Raw genomic sequence first — 24,507 nt, 5'->3', positions numbered from 1 at the left:
TAAAAATTAATAGGAAAAACAAACAAACAAACAAACAAACTGTGGGAACTCCCAGGCCACTGTACCCAAGTCTGATCTAAAGTCTAGTGCTGGAAACGTAATTTGTCATTGCAAAAGAAAAAGAAGCGGCAAAGCAATGCATCTCAGTTTGAGAATCACTTTGCAGGGATGTTGCCTGTGCAAGTTCACACGTTGTCTGCAGGTCTAGCTTAGGTCACACTCATCATTCACTGCAGGTGCCCTGGTACACAGCAAACAAATGGGGAGCAGGACAGATGGGGACAATCAAGATACCCCACCAGTTTCTAAGCACCTTTAGGGCCCAGATGACTAAAAGTGAACATGAACACAGGAAGAACCCTCCTGGATCAGACCAAAAGTCCATCATAGCCCAGCATCCTGTTCTTACATTGGCTAACCAGATGCATATATATAGGAAGTCCACAAACAGGACTGAATGCAACAGCACCGTCCCTTCTTGTGATTCCCTGCAACTCATATTCAGAACATAGCCTAGGGGACATTAGATCCATGGCTGGCCTATAGACAGGTCCATGCACACGCATGCAAAGCACTTCCACACGCAGTTGGAGAGGGAGCTGGTTTTCTGGAGGGCTGAGTTTGCCTATGCCTGGTGTAGGTAATATTGTGCTAGATAGACCAAGGGTCTGATGTGCTATAAGGCAGCTTTCTATGTTCCTATGCAGAAGCTCATGCAGAGGTCCATGTGTGGTCCTTTGTACCTGGCCCATGACTTTTGTATACAGCACCTTACAGTTTGTGGCAATAGCAACGGAACTCTTTTAAGTGAAATGCATCCTTAGGCTTCCTTAACAACTCCTCATTCCTGGATTTGGAAGACCTGCCAGAACTGTAGAATCATAGAATCATAGAATCATAGAGTTGGAAGAGACCACAAGGGCCATCGAGTCCAACCCCCTGCCAAGCAGGAAACACCATCAGAGCACTCCTGACATATGGTTGTCAAGCCTCTGCTTAAAGACCTCCAAAGAAGGAGACTCCACCACACTCCTTGGCAGCAAATTCCACTGTCGAACAGCTCTTACTGTCAGGAAGTTCTTCCTAATGTTTAGGTGGAATCTTCTTTCTTGTAGTTTGGATCCATTGCTCCGTGTCCGCTTCTCTGGAGCAGCAGAAAACAACCTTTCTCCCTCCTGTATGTGACATCCTTTTATATATTTGAACATGGCTATCATATCACCCCTTAACCTCCTCTTCTTCAGGCTAAACATGCCCAGCTCCCTTAGCCGTTCCTCATAGGGCATCGTTTCCAGGCCTTTGACCATTTTGTAAAACTTCCTCAATTTAATTAGCAGCTGTCATCACCTTTTTTTCTTTCAAGGTATTACCACAACACTGCTTACAGAGATAAGTTCAGAAAGAGCTTTGAACAAATCTATATCAGTGTATCAGTGTATTTTGTGGGGGGTGGGGGGAGGAGAAAACATCAGACGCCAATCGGAGAATTATTGAAGGAGGAATAAGGGTGGTTTGTCCAGGACTCCTATTTGCTTTCAAATTACAAATTAGCTTTCATGGTGAACAAGCTGTTCATAGGGGAGCAGGAAACCAATTCCAATCTATTAATCAGAGTACTTGAAGTGCCTTTTAGAGTGAAGAAAACAATGCTTAAATATCTGGAGGCGTCTAGGAACCCACATACAATGCAAAATTAAAACTAATGTTGTGTCCTTGCCACACATGTCAGTTCTCATACATCTTGTGCCTCGTTATTTGTTCGTTTTTACAACTGTTCCACTATTCCCGTCAAGCCAGAGCACTTAATGAGTGGCCCAGAAGACTTGTGGTACTTTGATCGTATAAAAGAGCTGAAACAAAAATGTTGACCAGGTAATTTTGGGCTTTCAGCTAATGCAACATCACTTTCCACATACTGTTACACACTACCACAAACATTCCTGTACATGTTCGTTACAAAACCCTTATTACACAAGGCTGGAATGTATTTTCAGAACTCAGGGACCTTCTTAACTATCTTAGATTTACTTCCATAAATTCAATTGCCACGGGGGGGGGGGGGCATGTTAAACCTATCGCCTGCCAAAATAGAATTTTTGTAAGTGAAACTGGTTTGGGGTAAATGAGAAGAGAAATGCCAGCTATACCAAGATTTTGAGGTTTCTTTGTTTATATAAATGCTCCCATCTTTGGTTCCTGCCACTTAATAAAGAAATGGTAAGCAAATCTAGGAGGACATAATGGAAAACAGAGAGCTTCATTATTTCCTGCCCTGGTACACACAACTGGCCTAAGTTATGCCTTTGGCTAAGTGTGTGGAGAGTAATATATTTCTGAGCATGGGGATATTAAAATGGTAAATGAGGGCTTTGGGTTCAGAACAAGAAACAAACCTTCTTACAAGAGGATGCCAGGGGCCTAGCCATAAAAATGAAGCCACCCCATTAGTTGTTGCAATACAAATTAATATACTGCTGTGAGTGTTTAAGATCTTGCATTTAATGATATTTAAGCACTTTACATTTAAATAAACATGAACTATATTACTATGTGAATTCATGTTACTATTCCTCAGCGGTAGTGTAAGTAAGACTGTATTAGAGGTTAATGTGTTGAGAAGCAATAATGCCAATGGGTGGCATATTACAAATGTCCTGTCTTTACTAGCATATCAGCCTGCCAGATGGAACAATCCCCCCTCATATCTCTGCTGTTCAGAGGGTTCTCTCTCTCTCTCTCTCTCTCACTCATGCGTGTGTGTGTGCGCGCGCACTGTGGAGGCACACGGGGCAAGGGGGGGAACCCTGTTGTGCAGAGCTTCTGCTTACAGGGTTCTATAAATGCATCTGCACAAGTTAAGAGAACATTTGAAATAAAAAGTAGCAGCAAATAGCAGTTTGGGGTAATTTTTACCAAGAAAATGACATGGGGGAAATGATTAAACCTTTCTCCCCAAGCCCATAGCACTGGGGCACCCACTGCTGCTTTTGTTTTTCTTAAGTGTGTGAACTCCCAATCACTGAATTAAAAAATGCATATAAAGTAATGGGTAATTTGACCCTCAGATACCCTGTTCAACATTGCAACCCACTTCATTGTATAGGATTCCATGTTGTATAATGAAAGTTTACTTATTTAAGGATTCCACCAAGTTTAAAAATAATAAAACTGTTGTTTCTTTAAGAAGGATTAGATATAGTTTCTCCCCCTCTTGCCTGATTAAACTAATTTAACAAGACTCTGGATTAACCATCAAGAAAAAGAGAAGTCATTCCATTGAAGGAGGAGGCCTTATCTTTGGAGATTAAATCAAGGCACTTCCATCAGAGAACTTCCCATTCACAGATCTTAATGAGAGAGGATCTACCCTAGACTCTTCTGATAATTGTGGCAAACTGGGACATCTTCTAAAAATCCCTCAAGATGTCTAGTCTTAGTGTGAAAAATCTAAACATCAGAAAATTCATCCTGCACACATAGACCATTGCATTTAACTAACCTTTACTCAGAGTAGTCTTATTAAAATCAATGACCATGACTAACTTAGGTTCATTCATCCCAATGGGTGTACTTCAAGTAAAAGTTAGTTGAATACAATGCAGTCTGGAGTATGCGTATTTTTTTTAAGGTGAACCTTATTTATATAGCAATAATGTTACCAATATGTTTGCAACAACTGATAACTTATTCCCTTTGACTACAATGAATTCATGTTTTCATTGGGATTAGTCTTTCCATTGGCCATTTATGCAGCAGCAGTCAACCCACTGCAGACAACAGTGGTTGTGATTTTGGACTATGGTAAATTCCATGGAGAAACACTTGTGGGAAAAGATTAGGCTAGAAGTAAAAATCTGTGTAGATGCTACAGGACAGATCCATGTGCTAGATAGCAAACTCCTGCTGGATCCCACTTGCAAGATCTTTCCTGCAAAATCCACAATGATCTTCAATTCCATGACGTATTCTGTTATGCTTTTTTGCCATGGGCATAATTCAAACAGGAGAAGCTGTGGTGTAGGTTTTAGGGGAACTCGGATGCAATTCCTGAGCTTGCCAACAACTTTTGACGCCTTGATTTCCCCCCTTTTGGAAGGCAAGTGGGAACAATGTTTTTCAAGCTTACTTCCTGGCTATGCTACAGATAAATATCACGACAGCAGAACTAAGAGTTGTTATTACCTGATTATATTCTATGATTAGAAGGTATTGAAGGAGCCACATGTATGTGCCAAACTTCCTGGAGGAATCGTCCCGCAACTTTCACACATCTCTTTCTTTGCAGAGAAGATGGTGACAAGCCTGATTTGCAAACAAATGCCTGGCACCATATCAACTAATGCTGGCTGGTGCCAGCAGAAGCAACAAACCTGCCAGTCCCATTCGTGGTCAGAGGGGATTATGGCTTTGCTACCTGGCATGAAAGGAAATTGGGGGGGGGGAGAGAAATGCAAGGAAGCAAAGCCGATCACGTGATCATTGGTGTAAGCGCCACCCCTCGCTTTCCCCGATACAGGATTCTGGCAGAGGGAAAAGCATATACAGAGCAGCTATGCTATGCTAACCAATCCATCATCAGGTAGGAGCCCTGCACATTTTTGGTGGCGTCAGATAATAGTGACACTTTAAAAGAAGCAATTCGACGCAGAACAGCATCTACTGACACAAGACATGAACCAAAACATTCATTGCCTTGGGCTCCCTTGGCAATGATCTGGTTTGGCACACCCATGACAGGCAAGTCATTGCACAGAGACCGCAGCATGCCTCGGGGGACGTTGGAAGCCTGGATGGGTAAAAGCCAAGTGCCTCTAATGTGCAACTGCATTTGCAGGCTTAATTTCCCAGGGAGAATAACATACCTACCTCACAGGATACTGTGAGAACTAAGCTACCAAGGATTCTGAAGCAAAACTGCTGTTGCATAGACCTTGACTAAGGTCCCATCTGCACTATACACCCTGAAGAAACTACATTCCCCAGGATTCTTTGGGGGAAGCCATGACTGTTCCCAGCGGTATGATACTGCTTTAAACGTATTGTGCAGATGGGGGCCTATGTTTTATTAATTTATGTAAGCCACTATGAGGACACAGCAAACATCGTTTCACAAAGTCCCCAAGCCATCAGAGCAGAGAAGGGCTGAGGCATATGAGATATTTGGAAATATACATACTGGTTTGTGCTGTGGTGTATTGATATGGGGCCGAGAGAAAATGTGGAAGAGTGAGAAGGAAGGCCCCCAGTGCCAACAGTAGGCCTCCCAGGCCAATTATCCTAGGCCGGTGAACTCGGCTGCCAAAGTAGCTCACAAAGATGATGAGGACAACATTCCCGATCTGTGGAGACATAAAAGTGCACAGATGAGAACATCAAAACAGACCTGAAAGAAGACACCAACCAGACAAGGAGGCACCTCAGTGTCTCTGCTTTTACTTCTGAGTTTAGTTTATTCCGGGATGGCCCACCTCTGCTTTTTGTGTACGAGGTATCAATTTCCCCCCCTGAAGACATACAACGAGGCAGGCTTCATGGTATTCCCCAATGCTTACAGGTAGAGTAGAGCAGGGTTTGGCAACGTGACACCCACGAGTGCCAGTCTCAGCGAAAGATCTCAGTAAACATCCTTTCAACAATCCGTAACACAAGAAAGACTGTTTGCTCTTTCTGCGTAGTTTCTGTTTGCATGGCTCAGCCTCTCCTACACTGAACATGTCCCCTTAAACATGCCCATGTTTCTGTTCTGAACAGGGACAAAAGTATCCTGTCTGTGAGGGTTGCAGCGGCTGATGAGTGCTGTTTATGGGATGGCTATTTGTGGGGGGTAGGCCCATGTAACTTTGCAATCCTATTTCTGCTCTTCCAGATGCCACAACCATTCTGCCATAGCCCTATGGCAGTCATTTGGTGTTGCATTATGCTTCCCCCACCCCAAATGATGGTACTCATTTGGCATTATTCTAGGCTCAAAATTTGGCACTCTCTCAAAATTTCACTGGCCTAAAAAGGTTGCTGACCCCTGGAATAGAGGCTGTAAAACATCTCCTACTTATCCTTTGTAGGACCAAAGTGTTGTGGCTGGGTGTAGCTTAAAACAGGCTTCAGCAGTGCCAAGAAGAGAGCTCTCTGAACCCCTAGCTTGCTAGAAATGGGATGGGCATTACAGAATTGGGAAAGAGTGGTTCAGCCATTTTTAACATCTAAGACCTTGTATTGCTGGTGAGGCCTCTTCAGGATACAGCAGTGTAAATAATCAGGATGATGAAAATAGCAGGCATAGCTCACAAGTTATTGTGTACGAAGGGAGAGTGAATCTAAAACAGTTTGTTGTCTGTGCTAAACCAATAGCTCTTCAGCAGCATCCGCCACCCAAAATCAATTGAGGGCTGAAAGCAGAGGCAAACAAAAAAGAACAGTATGGAAAAGGAACACAACAGTGGAGAAGGCAGAAAGAAATAGATTAACTGGATGGTAGTTCAGAGCAAAGGATTAGAAGGGCTAAGGACCAGTTCACATACAACAAGATTACTCAACATTTGATGGTCTAAAGATTAATGCAAATTATTCTATTGGAAGCACTGCATCTGAGACCATATGAAGCTCCTATCTGTGATCTGTTCTGGTTATTTGATCTGTGAGGGCTGATTCGCACGTGCAAGTCACTGCTTGATGCACTAGCAACCGAAAGTAAACATGCCTATGTTGAACACTCCCCTGGGTGAAAGCAATACCTATGATCGTTTAAAGGAAAAAGCAGGGTAGCGTGGATCTTTTAAACACATGACACTTTCCAAATGTTAAGTGTCCACGATTTACTTGTTATGGTTGAAAAGCAATAAAGCAGCAGGATAACCAACAAATGCAAATGCATTTCTGAGATTGTATTTAATAAATTCTCTGGAGCGTTTAAATGAAGGAATTCATTTTATACATTAAACACTCACACACAATGTGAGCATTAGATGTAAGTATGATCTCACCAGAGATATTTACAATAGAAAAAAAATCCACATACAGCATTCATTTCTATTATTTTTGAAATAAAAGAGATGCTAAAGGTACTTCTGCTCTGTGGAACACAAATGTTTAATTGGTATGTACCTAAATAGTGACGTCCAATCAGATTATTGTGTAAGTTTGGACTGTGGCAACATCTTCATTTTAAACATCTTCATGTACCAATAATGGCCCCAAACAAACATTATTGCTAAACAATCTAGCATTCTTTTGCGCCAATTTTTTTTCACATAATGCAGGCCAACACAGCTCAGTTGAAGATGTTGGCTTACACTAAAGTAAGGATCTGCCCTATGCATAGTTCAACACCCCCTGAATGCATTCTTGAATGGTCAGTACTGCGCAAGAATGTGGACATGTGATTCAAATCAGTCCTCTTGGTGTCTGTTAAAGGGTCTGGATTTTAAAATCTGTTTGGAAGTATGTGGATCTATGGGTTTGGCATGAGCCAATTCCCTTGTTGTCTCAAAACATTTACATGTTGCATGAGATGTAATGGTTAGCCATAACGTGCGGGTTACATAAAGTTAGAATTGCACTGGCTTGGTCCAGACTTTCAGACTAATTTAACATTTGAAACTACAGTAATTGTGCCCAAGTTTCCTTTCTTATATGCTTACACGGGCTCCCCTCCCTGGTTTTGCGGCTTTTGGAACCAATCTAACAAATAAATGAGAAAAACTTTATAATCCCAGAGAGAGTCAGGAAGGGAGCCCCATATAAAAGTATGAAAGTGTCTGGAAGCAAAAGCAAATGTGTTCCAAATGGATGGGAAAGATAACTACTTGTGGGTTGGAATGGCCACAGATATATGACTGCCCGAGGAATCTACCACAAAGTGGACACCATGGAGGTTTCCCAACTACAAGACAACATCTTTTTTGCATAAAAGTACTGAAGAATTTCCTGTGTCCCCTGCTGTGAATGGAGCAATGTGTTTCAGGACCTGGTTAGAGCATTTCAGGGCACCAGAGTTTGTTTTGTTTAATGGCTCCTGCACATTCATGTCAAAGAAGGGAAGGGCTGTGGCTCAGTGGCAGAGATCATGCTTTTTGTAATTAGGAGTTCCTAGGTTCAATCCCCACCATCTCCAGTTGGGACTGGAAGAGAACAGGGTCTGAAATCCTGGAATGCCTCTGCCAATCAGTGTAGACAATACTGAGCTAGACCAACCAATCCCAAGGCAGCTTTTTATGTTGTTTGTCTGTCTGTCTGTCTGTCTGTCTGTCTGTCTGTCTGTCTATCTATCTATCTATCTATCTATCTATCTATCTATCTATCTATCTATCTATCTATCTATCTATATTACCATTAATTCTACCTTACTTTTCAGGATAGAAATCCTTCTAAGGTAAAAGGTAAGAAACAATAGGTGGAATTCAGCATAGCCTTAAGGAGACCGTTCCATCAGCACAAACACTTCTGCTTGCCCTATGAGACGACCTCTCCTTTCCCTCACCCTACATACTGTTTGGGGGAAAGAAGATTTGGGGGAAACACAGGAGGGTGAACCTCACTGAGGTAGCAGCCCCTTGCGAATGGGTTGGTTGAATCTGACCCTATGCTTTTTTAAAAACTTCAACAAAAAATGTCAACATACAAAAAGTAACCAGGATCTTTCCCACAGGGGAAAAGGTACAGGCCTTGAACCTTTTAAAGTAATAATAATAATAATAATAATAATAATAATAATAATAATCAGCCTCAGTATTAGAGATATCAATGTAAACCCAGGTCAATGATGCTGCCTACACTACTTGACAAAATAAACGGTTAAAAATGTGATCTCGTTTCAGACACATATACCATGATATAATGGGGCATAATCAATATTTGCTCTTATTTTGCCCTTTGGGCAAGTTCTGTTACTCCTACTACTTAGGGAGAGGTCCATAAAGATGCTCATTGAAGTAGCTGCTTCTCTAGCTAGGTAGAAAGAGTTGCAGAAGCAGCGATTTAGAGTCCTGAATAAAGTAGGAAATATGGATGGCCCAAGAGGTATAACACTGGGGACTGCAGGGCCAGCTCCAAGACATTTTGCTCCCTGACCTAAAAGGTGAATCTTACCTCAACACCAGCAGCAGGACTGTAACCTTCTCTGTACCTGAAGGCAGCAAGCTACCTTTGGTGGTGCAGGCTAGGCAGCATAGAGGATTCAGGGGGGTTTTGCCACCTAAGAGCTGCCTCGCTCTGTCCAGTGCTTGGGCTTGCCCTGAAGAACTGTTCAGTTTTGATTTTTGCATTCTGTCCATGTATCCCATGGGCGTTCAAAGAGAAGTGGGTTGCGACTGACATGTTTATGGGCTTCCTCTCAAGTCTCTGGAAGTGGTTGATGCTGGAGGCAGCAACAGGGTGAGAACCACTGGGAGTGATTTTTCTAGAACAGCCTTCAGAGAAAGGAGTGGGAAACAAATCTAAACAGATGGACAGTCACGCTAACACAGCACAGTTTAACTGGTCTTATGTTCTCAGTTAAGTGTGAGGCTTTGGCAAACACTTTCCCTCGCACTATGTGAACCAGAGCTGCTCACCCTGATGGCTAACTGCTGGGCCCTTGGATGTCGGTTCTGCTCTGCTTTCTGCTTGTGCCAGGCCCAGAGGCTCATGTTTACTTCAGGCCCCATCCATTTTATATTTCTGCCCAAGTGCGGTTCGTGTGCTCTTCGCACGCTGACAGTACAAACTGTGCAAACGCAGCAGAGCCCCGGCTAATTAACACACCTATTTTGTGTTTCCCCCTAGAATTTGATAGCGTCGCTTGCCAGGCTCCAGGTGCTTTGCCAAATATCAAGCTTAAAAATCAAAGCTGTTCCTGATTGAGTCACTAGGGGCCAAGTTCCAACTTGAAAACTGCTCGAGTAGAGCCAGAACTATATTATAGCACCAGCCACTGCAAAACAGTACCACATGGAGAAATTCAAAGTCAAGGGCAGCCTACTGTTGGTGGGTAAGTAGATGGGAGACTGTATTTCAGTCACTGCTGCACTGGTATTAAGACTGTTTTGCTCTTCTTGGACAGGAATATCCGATGGACAAGAACTTTGGATCGGTCCAGACCTCCTGTTTACGTCCTGCTGTCTTTTCCTGCTTGGAGGCAGCGAAAGCAAGATGGTCCCCGTTTTAACCTCTGGCTGTCAATGGCCCTTTGCAGGATTCTGCATTGCAGATGTGCCTCTGACATTTCTGATAGTTTCGGATCCTAGAGCACAAAAGTATCTAAAGCTTCTGCTCCTCCTGATCTGTTTCAAAGGGAAGTCTGTGCTGGAAATGACAAAAAGATGCTAGGAGTCATTTCCCGCAGGAGGATAATTTCCTAGTGTATTAAAAGCACTTATAAACAAGCTGAGAAAATTAAGCAGCCCCAAAGCTGCAGAGCTTAGAGCAGGCATCCCCAACCTTCGGCCCTCCAGATGTCTTCAACTACAATTCCCATCATCCCTGACCACTGGTTCTGCTAGCTAGGGATCATGGGAATTGTAAGCCAAAACATCTGGAGGGCCACAGGTTGGGGATGCCTGGTTTAGAGGTTAGGAAAGGGGAGAGGGCTCTAAACCTGCCAGCGAAAGTGCAATGCAGAGAATTATGGGAAGCAGAGGCTGAAGAAAATGTTTCAGAAAGGGAATGGGGAAGAACTGGAGTTGGAGGGTCTCCTGGATTCGAAAGCAGGGCAAAGGAAGCAGAGCAAAACCACAACCGAAGCAGCAAAAGCCGTTGCTGTTGGCTGGGTTCCATGAATGATGTTGACTCCATCCCCGGGGAAAGAGGGATTTCTCATGGGAAACACTGACATAATCTTAATTATGGGGGTACTACAAAGGTGCTGCTATAATAAAGGCTATCACCGTGTGTAAAGTTCTAGACATTAGTTTTGGATGGTGCAGGGGATGCTGTAATGGTCTGACTCACAGCTCCATAACAAATTGGGGGGTTTTCACCTTCTTTTAATATAGCATTAATTAACGTGTAATGCAGCATTACACACCAGATGCGGCACCACTTCTGAGGGCCTGGAAGAAAGCACATATCTATTAAACCCAGGGGTGTAGCAGCACTCCATTGCACAGAAAGGTAGGTCAGGCTCTCCTCTTTCTCAGGGAAACAGTCAGAAAGCAGCAGGCCCCTAGGCCTCAAAATCATTCTTTCCCACTGCCCCCTCTCCCTTCCCAGGATTCTTGTTTTGGAAGGAATTGTCCTCACTGTCATTCCAAGGCAGCATCCAGTTTGCCTTCTTAAAAACCATCACTATGTGATAGGCTATAGGTGGGGGATGAGTGTTCAGACCCCTGGGCACTCACTTGTGGGGTGCCTCAGGGTTCCGTCCTCTCCCCCATGCTTTTCAACATCTGCATGAAGCTGCTGGGAGAGATCATCAGGGGGTTTGGGCTGGGTGTTCATCAGTATGCGGATGATACCCAGCTCTACCTCTCTTTCAAATCGGAACCACCTTGATAGTAGGTGTATATGCACCGAATGAGGGGAAATCTATATTCTATAAGAAGTTGCATGAGACTCTATTGGACTATATGGACTATAACATCGTTTTGATGGAAGGTATGAATGGGGTGGTATCTACAAACATGGATAAGTCGCAGAGACAGATAGTTACCAAAGATGGCAGACTACCAAAAACCTTTTTTGAACTGACTGACAATATGGACTTGATTGATATTTGGAGAACTAGGAATCCCTTGGGTAGAGAGGGAACCTTCTTCTCTGAAGCCCAAAAGACATGGACAAGAATTGACCAAATCTGGATAACTAGAGGACTGGCACCCAAGATTAGGAAGGTAGAGATCTGCCCTAAGACGTGCTCTGACCACAATGCCGTGAGAATGGAGATGAAACTAACACCAACTGGTTCCTTCAGATGGAGGATGAATGACACTTTGTTCAGAGATCAAGAGGTGACCAAAAAGGCCCAAAAAACTCTGAGAGACTATTTTGAGATAAATTTGAAAACTACCGTGGAAAAAAGAATAATCTGGGACGCAAGTAAAGCAGTTATGAGGGGGTTTCTGATTCAACAGAATTCAATAAAGAAGAAAGCCCAAAATGTGAAAAAAGAAAAAATTCTGGAAAAAATAAAAGAGGGCGAGAAAAAACTGAGAGTGAAACCTAATTCACAAGAGATTCTGAGAGAAATAAAGCTACATCAAGTGCAGTACATGAAGATGATAAACCAGGAAATTGAATGGAAAATTAAACAAATGAGACAAAGGACTTTTGAATCGGCAAATAAATGTGGGAAACTGCTAGCTTGGCAGATGAAGAAAAGACAAAAACTTAATACCATCACTAATTTGGAAGTGGAAGGAAAAAACATCCAGAATCCAGTGGAAATTAGAAAATGTTTCCAGAGGTACTTTAAACAACTATATACACAAGGGCCCCAGAGAGAGTTCGACATAGACCAGTTTTTGAAAACAAATGGATTACAAAAAATCTCACAAGAACATAAGATAATGTTGAACTATACAGTTACGGAACAGGAGGTAGAAGGTGCCATTCAGAATATGCAACTGGGAAAAGCTCCAGGGCCGGACGGCTTAACCTCAAAATACTATAGAACTTTGAAGGACTGGATAATTCAACCACTAAAGGAGGTTTGCAATGAAATCTTGGAGGGGAAAAAAGCGCCAGAGTCGTGGAAAGAAGCATATATTACACTTATACCGAAAATTGAGTCTGAAAAGACACAACTTAAGAACTACCGACCCATATCCCTGTTAAATGTGGATTACAAAATTTTTGCTGACATTTTGGCCAAGAGGTTAAAAAAAGTATTAAAGGAAGTGATACACAAAGACCAAGCTGGCTTTCTTCCAGGCAGACATTTGTCGGATAATACGAGGAATATAATTAACATATTGGAGAAGCTGCAAGAGGATATCCATACAAAAGCAGTTTTAATTTTTGTGGATGCCGAGAAAGCCTTTGATAATATTTCTTGGAGTTTTATGAAGAAAAATCTTCAGGGGATGGGGGTCGGTCAAGGGTTTGAAAATGGTATAAGTGCAATTTATTCAGAACAAAAGGCCAAATTAATAGTTAACAACGTGGTAACAGAGGAATTTAGGATAGAGAAAGGGACACGACAAGGCTGTCCAATTTCCCCTCTACTTTTTATCTCTGTCCTGGAGGTTTTGTTAAACATGATTAGGAGGGACCATCTGATTAAGGTATAATGGTCGGAGCTAAACAATATAAATTGAAAGCTTTCACAGATGACCTAGTATTGACACTACAGGAGCCAGAATCTAGCACCAAAAGAGTATTAGAACTGATCCAAGAGTTTGGTCATGTAGCAGGATTTAAGTTGAATAAGTTAAAAACCAAAGTTCTTGAGAAAAATTTAACAATGACCGAAAGAGAGAGGTTTCAGAATGAGACGGGTTTAACAGTGGTTAAGAAGGTGAAATACCTGGGGATTAACATGACAGCTAAAAATGGGAATTTATTCAAGGATAATTATGAAAAGTGTTGGTCGGACGTTAAAAGGGATTTAGAAATATGGTCAAACTTGAAGCTTTCCTTGCTGGGCCGAATTGCTGTTATCAAGATGAACGTATTGCCAAGAATGCTGTTTTTGTTTTAATCGTTACAAATATTAGATAAAATGGACTGTTTCAAGAAGTGGCAGAGAGACATTTCTAAATTTGTCTGGCAGGGCAAGAAACCCAGAATAAAATTTAAAATATTAACTGATGCTAAGGAAAGAGGGGGATTTGCCCTGCCAGACCTTAAACTTTATTATGAATCAGCAGCTTTTTGCTGGTTGAAGGACTGGCTGCTTCTTGAGAACACAGACATTTTGGACTTAGAAGGTTTCAATAATGCTTTTGGATGGCATGCAGACAAGGTTAAAGCTCATAAGGCATTTAAAAACCATATTGTCAGGAAAGCATTGTTTAATGTTTGGATACGATATAAAGACTTACTTGAAAATAAAACCCCAAGGTGGTTGTCACCAATGGAGGCAAAAGCTCAAAAAAGGCTCAATATGGAGGCCAAGTGGCCAAAATATTGGGAGATTTTGGAGCAAGAAGGAGATAAATTGAAATTGCAGAGTTTTGAGAAATTAAAAGATAGAGTGCGAGATTGGCTTCACTATTATCAAATAAGAGAGGTATATAATTTGGACAAAAAAATTGGCTTCCAGGTGGAAAAATCAAAGTTGGAAACAGAACTGTTAGATCCCAAAACTAAGATACTTTCAAGAATGTATAAAGACACTCCCGACCTGAAGAGGGGGTGGGGTTGCGGGCGCACGCCCCATCACCTTCTCGCGGGGCTAGGAAGCCCCGCGGGTCGCGGGAATCCCCTTAGCTACTTATTATTCATCGCCCACACCGCCAGCCAATTGGCTGGCGCCAGGGGCGGGCACTTCGGGGTCTTCTTAAGGTCAGGACTGCCCTGCCTCGCCCCTTTCGCTCCTTCTTCAGCCCAGGATTTCGTCGTTTTGTTTTGCTGGCTTTGTCGGACCGTTCCTGTAGGTCGGATCTTTCCCTCGTGCTCTACCTTCGAGCGCTCCGCTCCCGCAGCTCACCTCGGCTTCTAGGATTTTAGGGGCTTCTTTTTTCCAGCACCACGCTTCGGTGCTGCCGCCTCCTATAGCGGCTGCTGCTGCCCTGTGGCCTCTCTACCTTTCCAGCGGAGCCGACAAGCAGCTAATTTACAGCAGGAGGGACAGCAGCGTTCAGCAGCAACAGGTTTGAGGGTCTGTGGATGGTGTGCTGGTTGATTGGGGTGCGCGGTCTTTCTGTTTGTTCTGCGAGCGGGCCACGTTCGGAGAGTGGGGGGCGGGCTGCATTTGTTTAATTTTTCCGCAGGCGGGACCTTTGTTCGCGGGTTTTCTTTGCCAGAATTTCTCCAGTCGCGCTTTATTCTGGGTTTAGCTCTCTGGCCCTAAATTCTAACTTTGTTCAGCATTGTTCTTCTTTGTGGTCGTGGCTCTAACTCTTTTCTTCCTCTTGGCTACTCGGTTGCTAGGGACGCGGCTGCCCACGGCCATTTAAACAGCCCACGTGGTCAGCCGGCTGCTGCCATTTTAGCATAGGCAACTGCGCCTGGAAATGGAATACTCAAGATGAAACGGTTAAATCTACTATGATTAAATGGGCACAGGATGTTGGACATAATATTATGTTTGCTGACTGGGAACAGTTGTGGAACACAGGTATGAAATTTACGGCATGTAATGCTTTAAGAGAGAATATTATGAAAATGGTATACAGGTGGTACATGACACCAGTCAAGCTCGCAAAAATCTATCACTTGCCCGATAATAAATGTTGGAAATGTAAAGAAACTGAAGGTACATTCTTTCACCTTTGGTGGACATGCCCAAAGATTAAGGCCTTCTGGGAAATGATATACAATGAATTGAAAAAGGTATTTAAATATACCTTTCTGAAGAAACCAGAGGCCTTCCTCTTGGGCATTGTCGGCCAATTGGTGCCAAAGAAGGACAGAACTTTTTTTAATGTATGCAACAACAGCAGCAAGAATACTCATTGCAAAGTATTGGAAGACACAAGATTTACCCACCCTGGAAGAATGGCAGATGAAGGTGATGGACTATATGGAACTGGCAGAAATGACTGGCAGAATCCGTGACCAGGGAGAAGAGTCGGTGGAAGAAGATTGGAAGAAATTTAAAGACTACTTGCAGAAATACTGTAAAATTAAGGAATGTTAAAATGATGTTGGATGGAAAATAAGTGGTATTGGTAAAAAGTTTTACAAGAATATGCAAGTATGGATTGATAACGGTTAAAATATATATTTACAATAGGTGATGATATTGAGCTATGAAAAATGGTAGAGGGTAAGGATTTGCTGAAAGGACTTTTTAAATGGGAATACAAAAGGGGAGGTGTGAGGAGGTCAAAGAATTAAGGAAATGAGACTAAGGACTATTGAAAGATGGAGTTAATTTTGAATTTTTTCTGTTTTCTTTCTTATATTTTGCTATTATGATTTTTTCTTTTTTATATATACTTTTTCTGTGTGTTTTTTCTCACTTTTTTTCTTTAGTTTGTTAATTTTTTTATTTTGTATTGTGTGATTATATGTTTGTGTTTAAAACTTTAATAAATATTTTTTAAAAAACAAAAAAACAAAAACACAAATCGGAACCAGTGAGGGCGGTGAAGGTCCTGTGTGAGTGTTTGGAGGCGGTTGGAGGATGGATGGCGGCTAACAGATTGAGGTTGAATCCTGACAAGACAGAAGTACTGTTTTTGGGGGACAGGAGATGGGCAGGTGTGGATGACTCCCTGGTCCTGAATGGGGTAACTGTGCCCCTGAAGGACCAGGTGCGCAGCCTGGGAGTCATTCTGGACTCACGGCTGTCCATGGAGGCGCAGGTCAATTCTGTTTCCAGGTCAGCTGTTTATCAGCTCCATCTGGTACACAGGCTGAGACCCTACCTGCCCACAGACTGTCTCGCCAGAGTGGTACATGCTCTAGTTTTCTCTCGCTTGGACTAGTGCAATGCACCCTATGTGGGGCTACCTTTAAAGGTGACCCGGAAACTACAACTAATCCAGAATGTGGCAGCTAGATTGGTGACTAGGAGCGGCCGCCAAGACCATATAACACCAGTCTTGAAAGACCTACACTGGCTCCCAGTTCGTTTCCGAGCACAATTCAAAGTGTTGGTGCTGACCTTTAAAGCCCTAAACGGCCTCGGTCCAGTATACCTGAAGGAGCATCTCCACCTCCATTGTTCTGCCCGGACACTGAGGTCCAGCGCCAAGGGCCTTCTGGTGGTTCCCTTGCTACGAGAAGCCAAGGTCCAGGGAACCAGGCAGAGGGTCTTCTCGGTAGTGGCACCCACCCTGTGGAACGCCCTCCCACCAGATGTCAAAGAGAAAAATAACTACCAAACTTTTAGAAGACATCTGAAGGCAGCCCTGTGTAGGTAAGCTTTTAATGTTTAATAGGTTATTGTATTTTAGTGTTTTGTTGGAAGCTGCCCAGAGTGGCTGGGGAAACCCAGCCAGATGGGCGGGGTATAAATATTATTATTATTATTAATTATTATTATTATTATTATTATTATATACTCATGGCCTCAATGATGTAAGCAGCAGTAGAAGAAGGTCTTCTTGGTTATCTGGAGTGTGAACTATCATCCTTCTATTACTTCATCAACAATGACTGCATAACCACAGGTACCTAAACTAAGCTCAGGGAAACACAGGGAGTAATGAGGCAGGATGACCAGTTCCAATAGCTTTATGTTGAACCGGCATGCCTCACACAGTTACCTCATGCAAACTGGAGATAAAGCCAGAGGACAAACTGGAGAGGCCAAAGCGTTTCTCAATGGTTGTCAGGCTGCTCTTGAAGTAGGCACTGTAGAGGAGCTGGGCCAGCTGCAGAAGGCTATGGCAGGCAACAAACACCTGTTGGCAAAATGGTAACAGAATTAGGGTCATGGCAAATTGAGGCCGCAGAAATCACCCAGATCAGGGCTGGAGCATCCCGGGGTGCGGCCAAGATATTGCCAGAGCAATAGTGTGCATATAAAACCACACTCACAACCCAAAATACAATTGACTCAATTATTTGAATGAAGCCTTCCCGGTTCACTCGGGTTGTCTTTGCAACTTGTTCACGCAACGTTTCTTAGAATCCAGCGACTTCATTGCTAAGCTGAGTTTCCCACCCATGACACACGTCGGAAGCGATGACACTGAGAAAAGATCCAAACATTGTGACAGGCATTATGAAGAGGACGGGGGAGTCTTTTGCTTTTGTAATTTAAAATGTGATTGATTGACAGGTTTACACAAGCAAATGAGCATTAGACAGAAAATGCATTGTGACTGCTGAAGGCACTGCCTTCTGACTGACAAGAGAGCACCCGTTCCAATTATTACTACTGCTTGACATAAGCATCATGTCTTCATTGCCTCTGTTTAGAGCATGAAATAGGTGCTTGTTAAAACAAACAAGGATGGGAATTTAGCAGTGGGGAGTACCGCTGTTCAGGGTTTCACCCATTTCATCTCATACACATATAATACATATATAATTCCCATATGTGCTTTTTTACAGGGGGTAATCAAGGGTCCACAGTACCATCACCTCTTGTTGTTGTTGTTAAAAAGTAGGACACTTACTGTAACAACTTTATGGTGAGTACTGGCACCTATTTTCCTAGAAAAAAAGCACTTATTCCCATAGTTAAAACCATGCTCCAGCCAGCTTGCAACACGAAAAAACCCAATTACAATCATAACAAAAGTAGCCATAAGCAATAAATAAACATCCGAAAGTACACAACAAAAATTAAACAATTTCCTATCTCCACCTCCACATTGTGAAAGAAAAAATATTGTTCAGAAAACAGGATGAAGGCAGCATAATTTCAAATACTGTACTTCATGTCCCCTAGTTCTGGAGATGGGACAACCCCAGCAAGACTGACTAGCAGGCTCCAATGTCCTCCACCCCCACTTTTGGAATGCATGTGCCAACCAGTAATTTTACCAATAAAGGAACATGAGAAAGCAGGACAGGAAATGGAGGCAGGACGAAAGGAGGAACCTTATATTGCATTTCTGTAATAAACCAGGAAAGCAAATACATCATGATAGGCAGTTTAAAAAATGATTAGGCTTTTCCATATTTCTCTAGTTCAAATGCGTCACTTGTGGAAAATAAAAATATGTATTAATTTAGTATTTACAACTTACAAGAATTGCTCCATTGGACAGGTCTACTCAGAGGCAAGCCCCAGTGTTTCAATGGTGCTTACTCCCAAGCATGGAATAGCAGGTGGAAGTTGACATTGGCAAGGTTTCACACACATGATTCAGGCTGCTCAATCTGCAGTTGCACTCTTTCCATAGCATGGGATTTTTATACAGCAAACGTGTCTACGGTGACTCCCCCCAACACCGCTGCCCCCCACTGCAACCTAGCTGTACTTGTCACATAAGGGTGTGTTCTCAATACTGCCTTAAAGTGCAATGATGTTCCCCTCCCCATTTGTTTCATAGCTCCTCACCCCAGCAAGGCTTCTATTGTGTTTTCTGTTTTTGTACACTCCGGGAGCAGGAGGGCACTGACAGGGCAGGGGTGTCTTTCCCCCATGCTAAGGTGTTTACCCCTTAAATGGCTAGGTTAGGTATGAACTTAAGATGCCAGTCAGTGGGAAGATGGCTTGAGCGAGAACACACCAGACTTTAGTAGGTTACAACAAAGTACAGGATATATATGATTTTTGAATAACACCCCGCAATCATAGATAACAGAGACAGCATTGGAAACGCAGCGAGCGTGCAGTAAATGGGAATGTGGACACAGCCTATGCCTTGGGCTTTGAGCTTTGCTTGGAGTCTCTGGCTTAAAGCCCAGGACGCAAGGCAAAGCTCAGGAAGCCTGTGGCTGGGCAGCTTTAGGTCTTACATAATTGTAATGGACAAGCCTGCAAGTCTTCTTTTGGTTTTGTTTTTTTTAATGTAGTTCTGGAATCTTCCATAAGGAAAACCAACTGCAGGAGTATTTGAAGAGGGGGGAAATGTAAATGTTCTCCCTTAATTGAAAGCTGGCTGGTACTACTTAGGGAGAAAGGAATGTCTCCCAGGAGAGCAACATTTGTTATGCCTTTATTAACTGAAGCTTCTGCAGCTGTTTGATGAGGATACCAGACACTATGATTCGATGACATGGCAGATGTGTCCTGACTATTAGTTATTGAACACTGAAGGGGCAGTGTATTTAGAGACAAAAATACATTTTTATTATGTTTAAAAGGAAGTTATTCATTAATCAGTACAGAACACATTCAAGTCCAGAGGCCTTATGCATTTCAAGAAACCCCATTCTCTATACTAGCAAGTGACTTCGAAAGGCTCCCTTTATCCTCTCTAGGATTTGCTTGACTTAGTATTATATGCGGTACGGTTTAGGCCTACTCTCAGCCTGACTCTTTTAACACCTCCAGCTCACTCAGTTAACATCCATTTTCTAGGAGTGGGCAGAACGCATCACATAAAACCATAGATTAAAAACCACCACATAAAATGCACTCCAATCTTATGGCCTATTAACCTCCCCACTGTTTATCTTTGTAGAAGAGTCCCTAGTGAAAGGCAACGGTTTCCAAAAACTATTCTGCGTAATGCAGAACAGGGTTTCCTAGGTCCATGTCTGTCTTCCAGCACTCAGGTCGAAAATACTGTTTCGTATTGTACAGTGGTACCTCAGGTTACATACGCTTCAGGTTACAGACTCCGCTAACCCAGAAATAGTGCTTCAGATTAAGAACTTTGCTTCAGGATGAGAACAGAACTCGTGCTCTGGCGGTGCAGCGGCAGCAGGAGGCCCCATTAGCTAAAGTGGTGCTTCAGGTTAAGTACAGTTTCAGGTTAAGAATGGACCTCCGGAACGAATTAAGTACTTAACCCAAGGTACCACTGTATTAAATGGAACTTCATAGTACATGCTTTAAAAAAACACAGCATGACATTTGTTCATAGAATGACAGTAAAAAAAACAACCCCAACACAATTCCTCAAACATTCTGGAAAGCTGTTCCACTTTCATACAACCCTAAACCCAGCTACTATTCACTAGTCATGAAGGAATTGGGAGAAGAGAGGAGAGATGAAGAGGAGGCAAACAGTACAGATTTATATGTCAAAACAAAATCTTGAATCAGATGCTATTAGATTCTGTGCTAGCATCACACCAGCTAAATGCTACAGTGGCTCATTTGGCACATGTGTGAAGCAGAAGGCAGACAAGCCTTTTCCAGCATGTAGGACCCATGAGGTTAGCAGCACATTTCTGTGAATATCTGCTCAGAAGTAAGATGCATTAAGATCAATGAGGCTTCCTCAACATTTAGTGGGTACAGGATTGCAGTCTTAAGTCCCAAGTGACAGAAAGGAAACTCTCCATATCCTGAGGCACAGTAGGCTACACTAACAGTTTTGATCTATTTTTAGCCATTTTTAGAGAACATTTTTAAATTGGAAGGAAAACTACTGTTTGCCACACCCCAAAAACACACAAGGAGGAGAAAAAACAGGCTCAGAAAGCACCTTCTCTAAGAGAATGGCCTGGTATGCTTGTCACTTTAAAGTTAAACCATAGTTAAATAAACTAAACTAGGGACATGGGTGGCACTGTGATCTAAACCACAGAGCCTAGGGCTTGCCAATCAGAAGGTCGGTGGTTCGAATCCCCGCGACGGGGTGAGCTCCCATTGCTCGGTCCCTGCTCCTGCCAACCTAGAAGTTCGAAAGCACGTCAAAGTGCAAGTAGATAAATAGGTACTGCTCCGGCGAGAAGATAAACGGCATTTCTGTGTGCTGCTCTGGTTCGCCAGAAGTGGCTTAGTCATGCTGGCCACATGACCCAGAAAAACTGTCTGTGGACAAACGTCAGCTCCCTCGGCCTATAGAACAAGATGAGTGCTGCAATCCCAGAGTTGTCTGCGACTGGACCTAATGGTCAGGGGTCCATTTACCTTTACCTTTATGGTTTAAATGCGAGTGTGCAGCATGCTAGTGCACACTGCTGAAATCCATAGGCCCTTCCCTTCTACTCTACTCCTGCTGCTGCCATACTGCTGGAGACAAGTCATAGTCTTGCTTAGTGTTATAAGCCCCCTTTTTGCTTCAGAGTCTATTTATTTATTTTATTCCTTAATCATTCCACAGTCTACATTCCCTAGGCCAGTCTTCCTCAACCTTGGCCCTCCAGATGTTTTTGGCCTACAACTCCCATGATCCCTAGCTAGCAGGCCCAGTGGTCAGGGATGATGGGAACTGTAGTCTCAAAAACATCTGGAGGGCCGAGGTTGAGGAAGCCTGCTCTAGGCAAACTAAACTTTGCATACATTACAACACTGAATAAATAAAACTGCAAAAATCAGACTTAAGAGTAAACAAAATGTATTACTCACATTGGGAGGGAACAACTTCCTAATAGGACAAAATGCAATGTAAGAACCATTTAAATAGTCCAATTTTCCTGTATTTGCCAAGGATGATGGATGGAAAGGCTATGGATGGAAATCACCATGGCCACTGGCTGGGGATGGTGGAAGCTGCAGGAAGGCAACAGGTTCTCCACTTCTGATCTATGCAAAGCACTTTGTCCCAGGACGTGGTCCGAGGGCACAACACACCAACATTGCTGAAGCTATGTGTCTAGATGTGTCTGTGTCTAGATGAAATGCTGCCTGTGAATTCAATGCACACTGATTGGGTATTCCACTGAAGAAAGAGAAGAGATAATAAATTCGAGCACACAGGAAAACTGTCCTGGAAATATTTACTCATCTATCATTGTCATCCACTTGCTCAGGAACTGATGTTTTATAAGTTTTCTGTCATTTTGCTGTTTTGCTTTTATTCTCCTGGTCTGATTTTTATCGGCCGATGTTTCAACTATCGTGCTTTTAAGGCTGTTTGCTGCCCATAACATTTTAAATAATTTTGTTACGTAGCAAACTGCTTGGTGTGTCCCCCACAACAGAAAAGCGAAATGAGAAGTGAGGCATTTGATCTAACCTTAAGGAATGACACACAAATTACTTTGGAGAGGGATTGATGATGTGAAGACGGTGAAGATGACAAGCACATAAGACTGAAGAGAAAATTCTGGAGAAGGTAAAATCAAGAACAGGAGGACGTAACAAGGAGTCCGAAAGTCAGGGAAGTGAGAACTGGAAAATGATGGACTAAAACAACTAAGATGACCCCTTTTGTAGGCCTTGTAGGCTTGGCTTGTACGGCTATATACATGAGCTCTGCTATCTTTCCTACTCCCCAAGGCAGCCCAACATGTTGACAGTTTCCTTTGTAGAAACTGACCGCCGTTTCCTCAAAGACATATTCTGCTGTTCCAGGCTAAGGCATTTCCAATGTACTTGGTTTTTCTCCATCAGCAACATAAACTGCAAAGCAACACTTGTGGCTTTCCTGAACTACACAGTAAGAACAAGTGATACTCCTGAAATGTATGCCAGAGATCACAGGAGCTGCCGCAGCTGGAAACTATAAGCTAACTAGCTCAGCCATAATGTTGGCTGGGCAAATCGATTATTCCTGCAAAGCTGCAACGTTACACATGAGCTCAGCCCAGAAAACCTGGAAGATATCCTTTTTTTAAAAAAAATATGCCACTACATCTGTAACAATGGCACAGTGATCCTAAACTCCTCTTCATTGTTGAAAGTGATCTCCTGCAAGAGGGAGCCAGGCCATGACTTGTGACTTCAGGCAAATTTCAGACAACATTCATCAGGCATTTTGTAAAAGAAGCCACACTTCATATGCATTTGTACTTACCTCAGCCACCTGTTAATCACCTTGATGTTTATTTTAAAGACCGATGAATGATCCTATCTACAGGCTGTTTCCATAAGCAACTTATAAATCCCTCTTCTGAATGTCTTCACCTGCCCTGATTGTGTGATTATGACAGGCTGGCTGCAGTACATTAAACAGCGCCAAATCTTCTCTAAGGCCATATTGACACCATACATTTAAAGCACTTTGATCCAGTTTTGAACAGTCATGGCTTCCTTCAAAGAATTCTGGGAGCTGTGGTTTGTTAAGGGTGCTGAGAGTTAGGAGGCCCCATATCCCCTCAGAACTGCCTCTCTCAGAGTAGTTTAACAACCAATCTCTGTTCACAGGGAACTTTGGGAATTGTAGCTCAGTGGGGAGAAAAGGGGCTTCCTAACAACCCTCAAGCACCCTTAGCAAGCAACAGCTCCCAGAATTATTTGAGGGAAGCTGTGTCTATTTAAAGTGGCATCAGGGAAATTTTTAGTGTTTGATGTTGTATTGTGTTTTTACTAATTTTTGTGCGGAGCCGCCCAGAGCGGCTGGGGCAACTCAGTCAGATGGGTGGCATAGACTAATATATGATGCTGGTGATGATGACTATTACAAAAGTCGGGCACAGCTCTGCAGTTGGTGTCTTAATCCATATCCCAATTAATCAAAATCCTAATATTTATTCATTCCTAGGATTTAGGGGGGACCCCGCCCCCAGTCCTATAACATCATCATCATTATTATTATTATTATTATTATTATTATTATTATTATTATTATTATTATTGTATGTGGCCTTACAGGGCAATGCAGATGCAGCATACATCTGATGAAGTAAAGTGAGCCCCACTAAGATGACTGAGACTTATTCCCAAGCTAATGCAGGGATAGAAGCCCAAGAACTGCTTAGTAATAGGGCTATCTTCTATTTATTTATTTGATCACATTTTAATTTCAACCATCCTACAAAGATGCTCAGGGGCTCTTCCCTCCCTGCGGCATTTCATACTTGCAGCAAGCCTGAGTTAGCTGAGCGAAACCGACCAACCCAGCATGATTTGTGACTCAGTGAGGATTTGAACCTGGATCTGCCTAGTCCTAGTCTGACACTTTAACTGATGCACCAAAATAGTTTGCTCTTTTTCACTGGAACCAACCTCAAAGACCCCATGAGAAC

The 24,507-nt window shown here is 42.8% G+C and overlaps 1 protein-coding gene across 3 annotated transcripts in view; it reads right to left on the bottom strand.

The window, feature by feature from the left end:
* SLCO2A1 (solute carrier organic anion transporter family member 2A1) overlaps nt 1-24,507 on the bottom strand; it is a 63,145-nt gene that overhangs the window by 19,713 nt on the left and 18,925 nt on the right. For all 3 annotated transcript variants that reach the window (XM_053389863.1, XM_053389860.1, XM_053389862.1), the window contains 2 exons: nt 17,292-17,429; nt 5,177-5,339 (listed from right to left, as the gene is read on the bottom strand). In XM_053389863.1, coding sequence (XP_053245838.1) covers nt 5,177-5,339; nt 17,292-17,429 — 301 coding nt within the window. The remainder of the gene's footprint in view (nt 1-5,176; nt 5,340-17,291; nt 17,430-24,507) is intronic.

Source organism: Podarcis raffonei, chromosome 5 (genome assembly GCF_027172205.1).
Source record: "Podarcis raffonei isolate rPodRaf1 chromosome 5, rPodRaf1.pri, whole genome shotgun sequence".
Taxonomy (NCBI): domain Eukaryota; kingdom Metazoa; phylum Chordata; class Lepidosauria; order Squamata; family Lacertidae; genus Podarcis; species Podarcis raffonei.
Note: the sequence above shows the minus strand (reverse complement) of the source record. Positions and strands in the feature narration are given on the sequence as shown.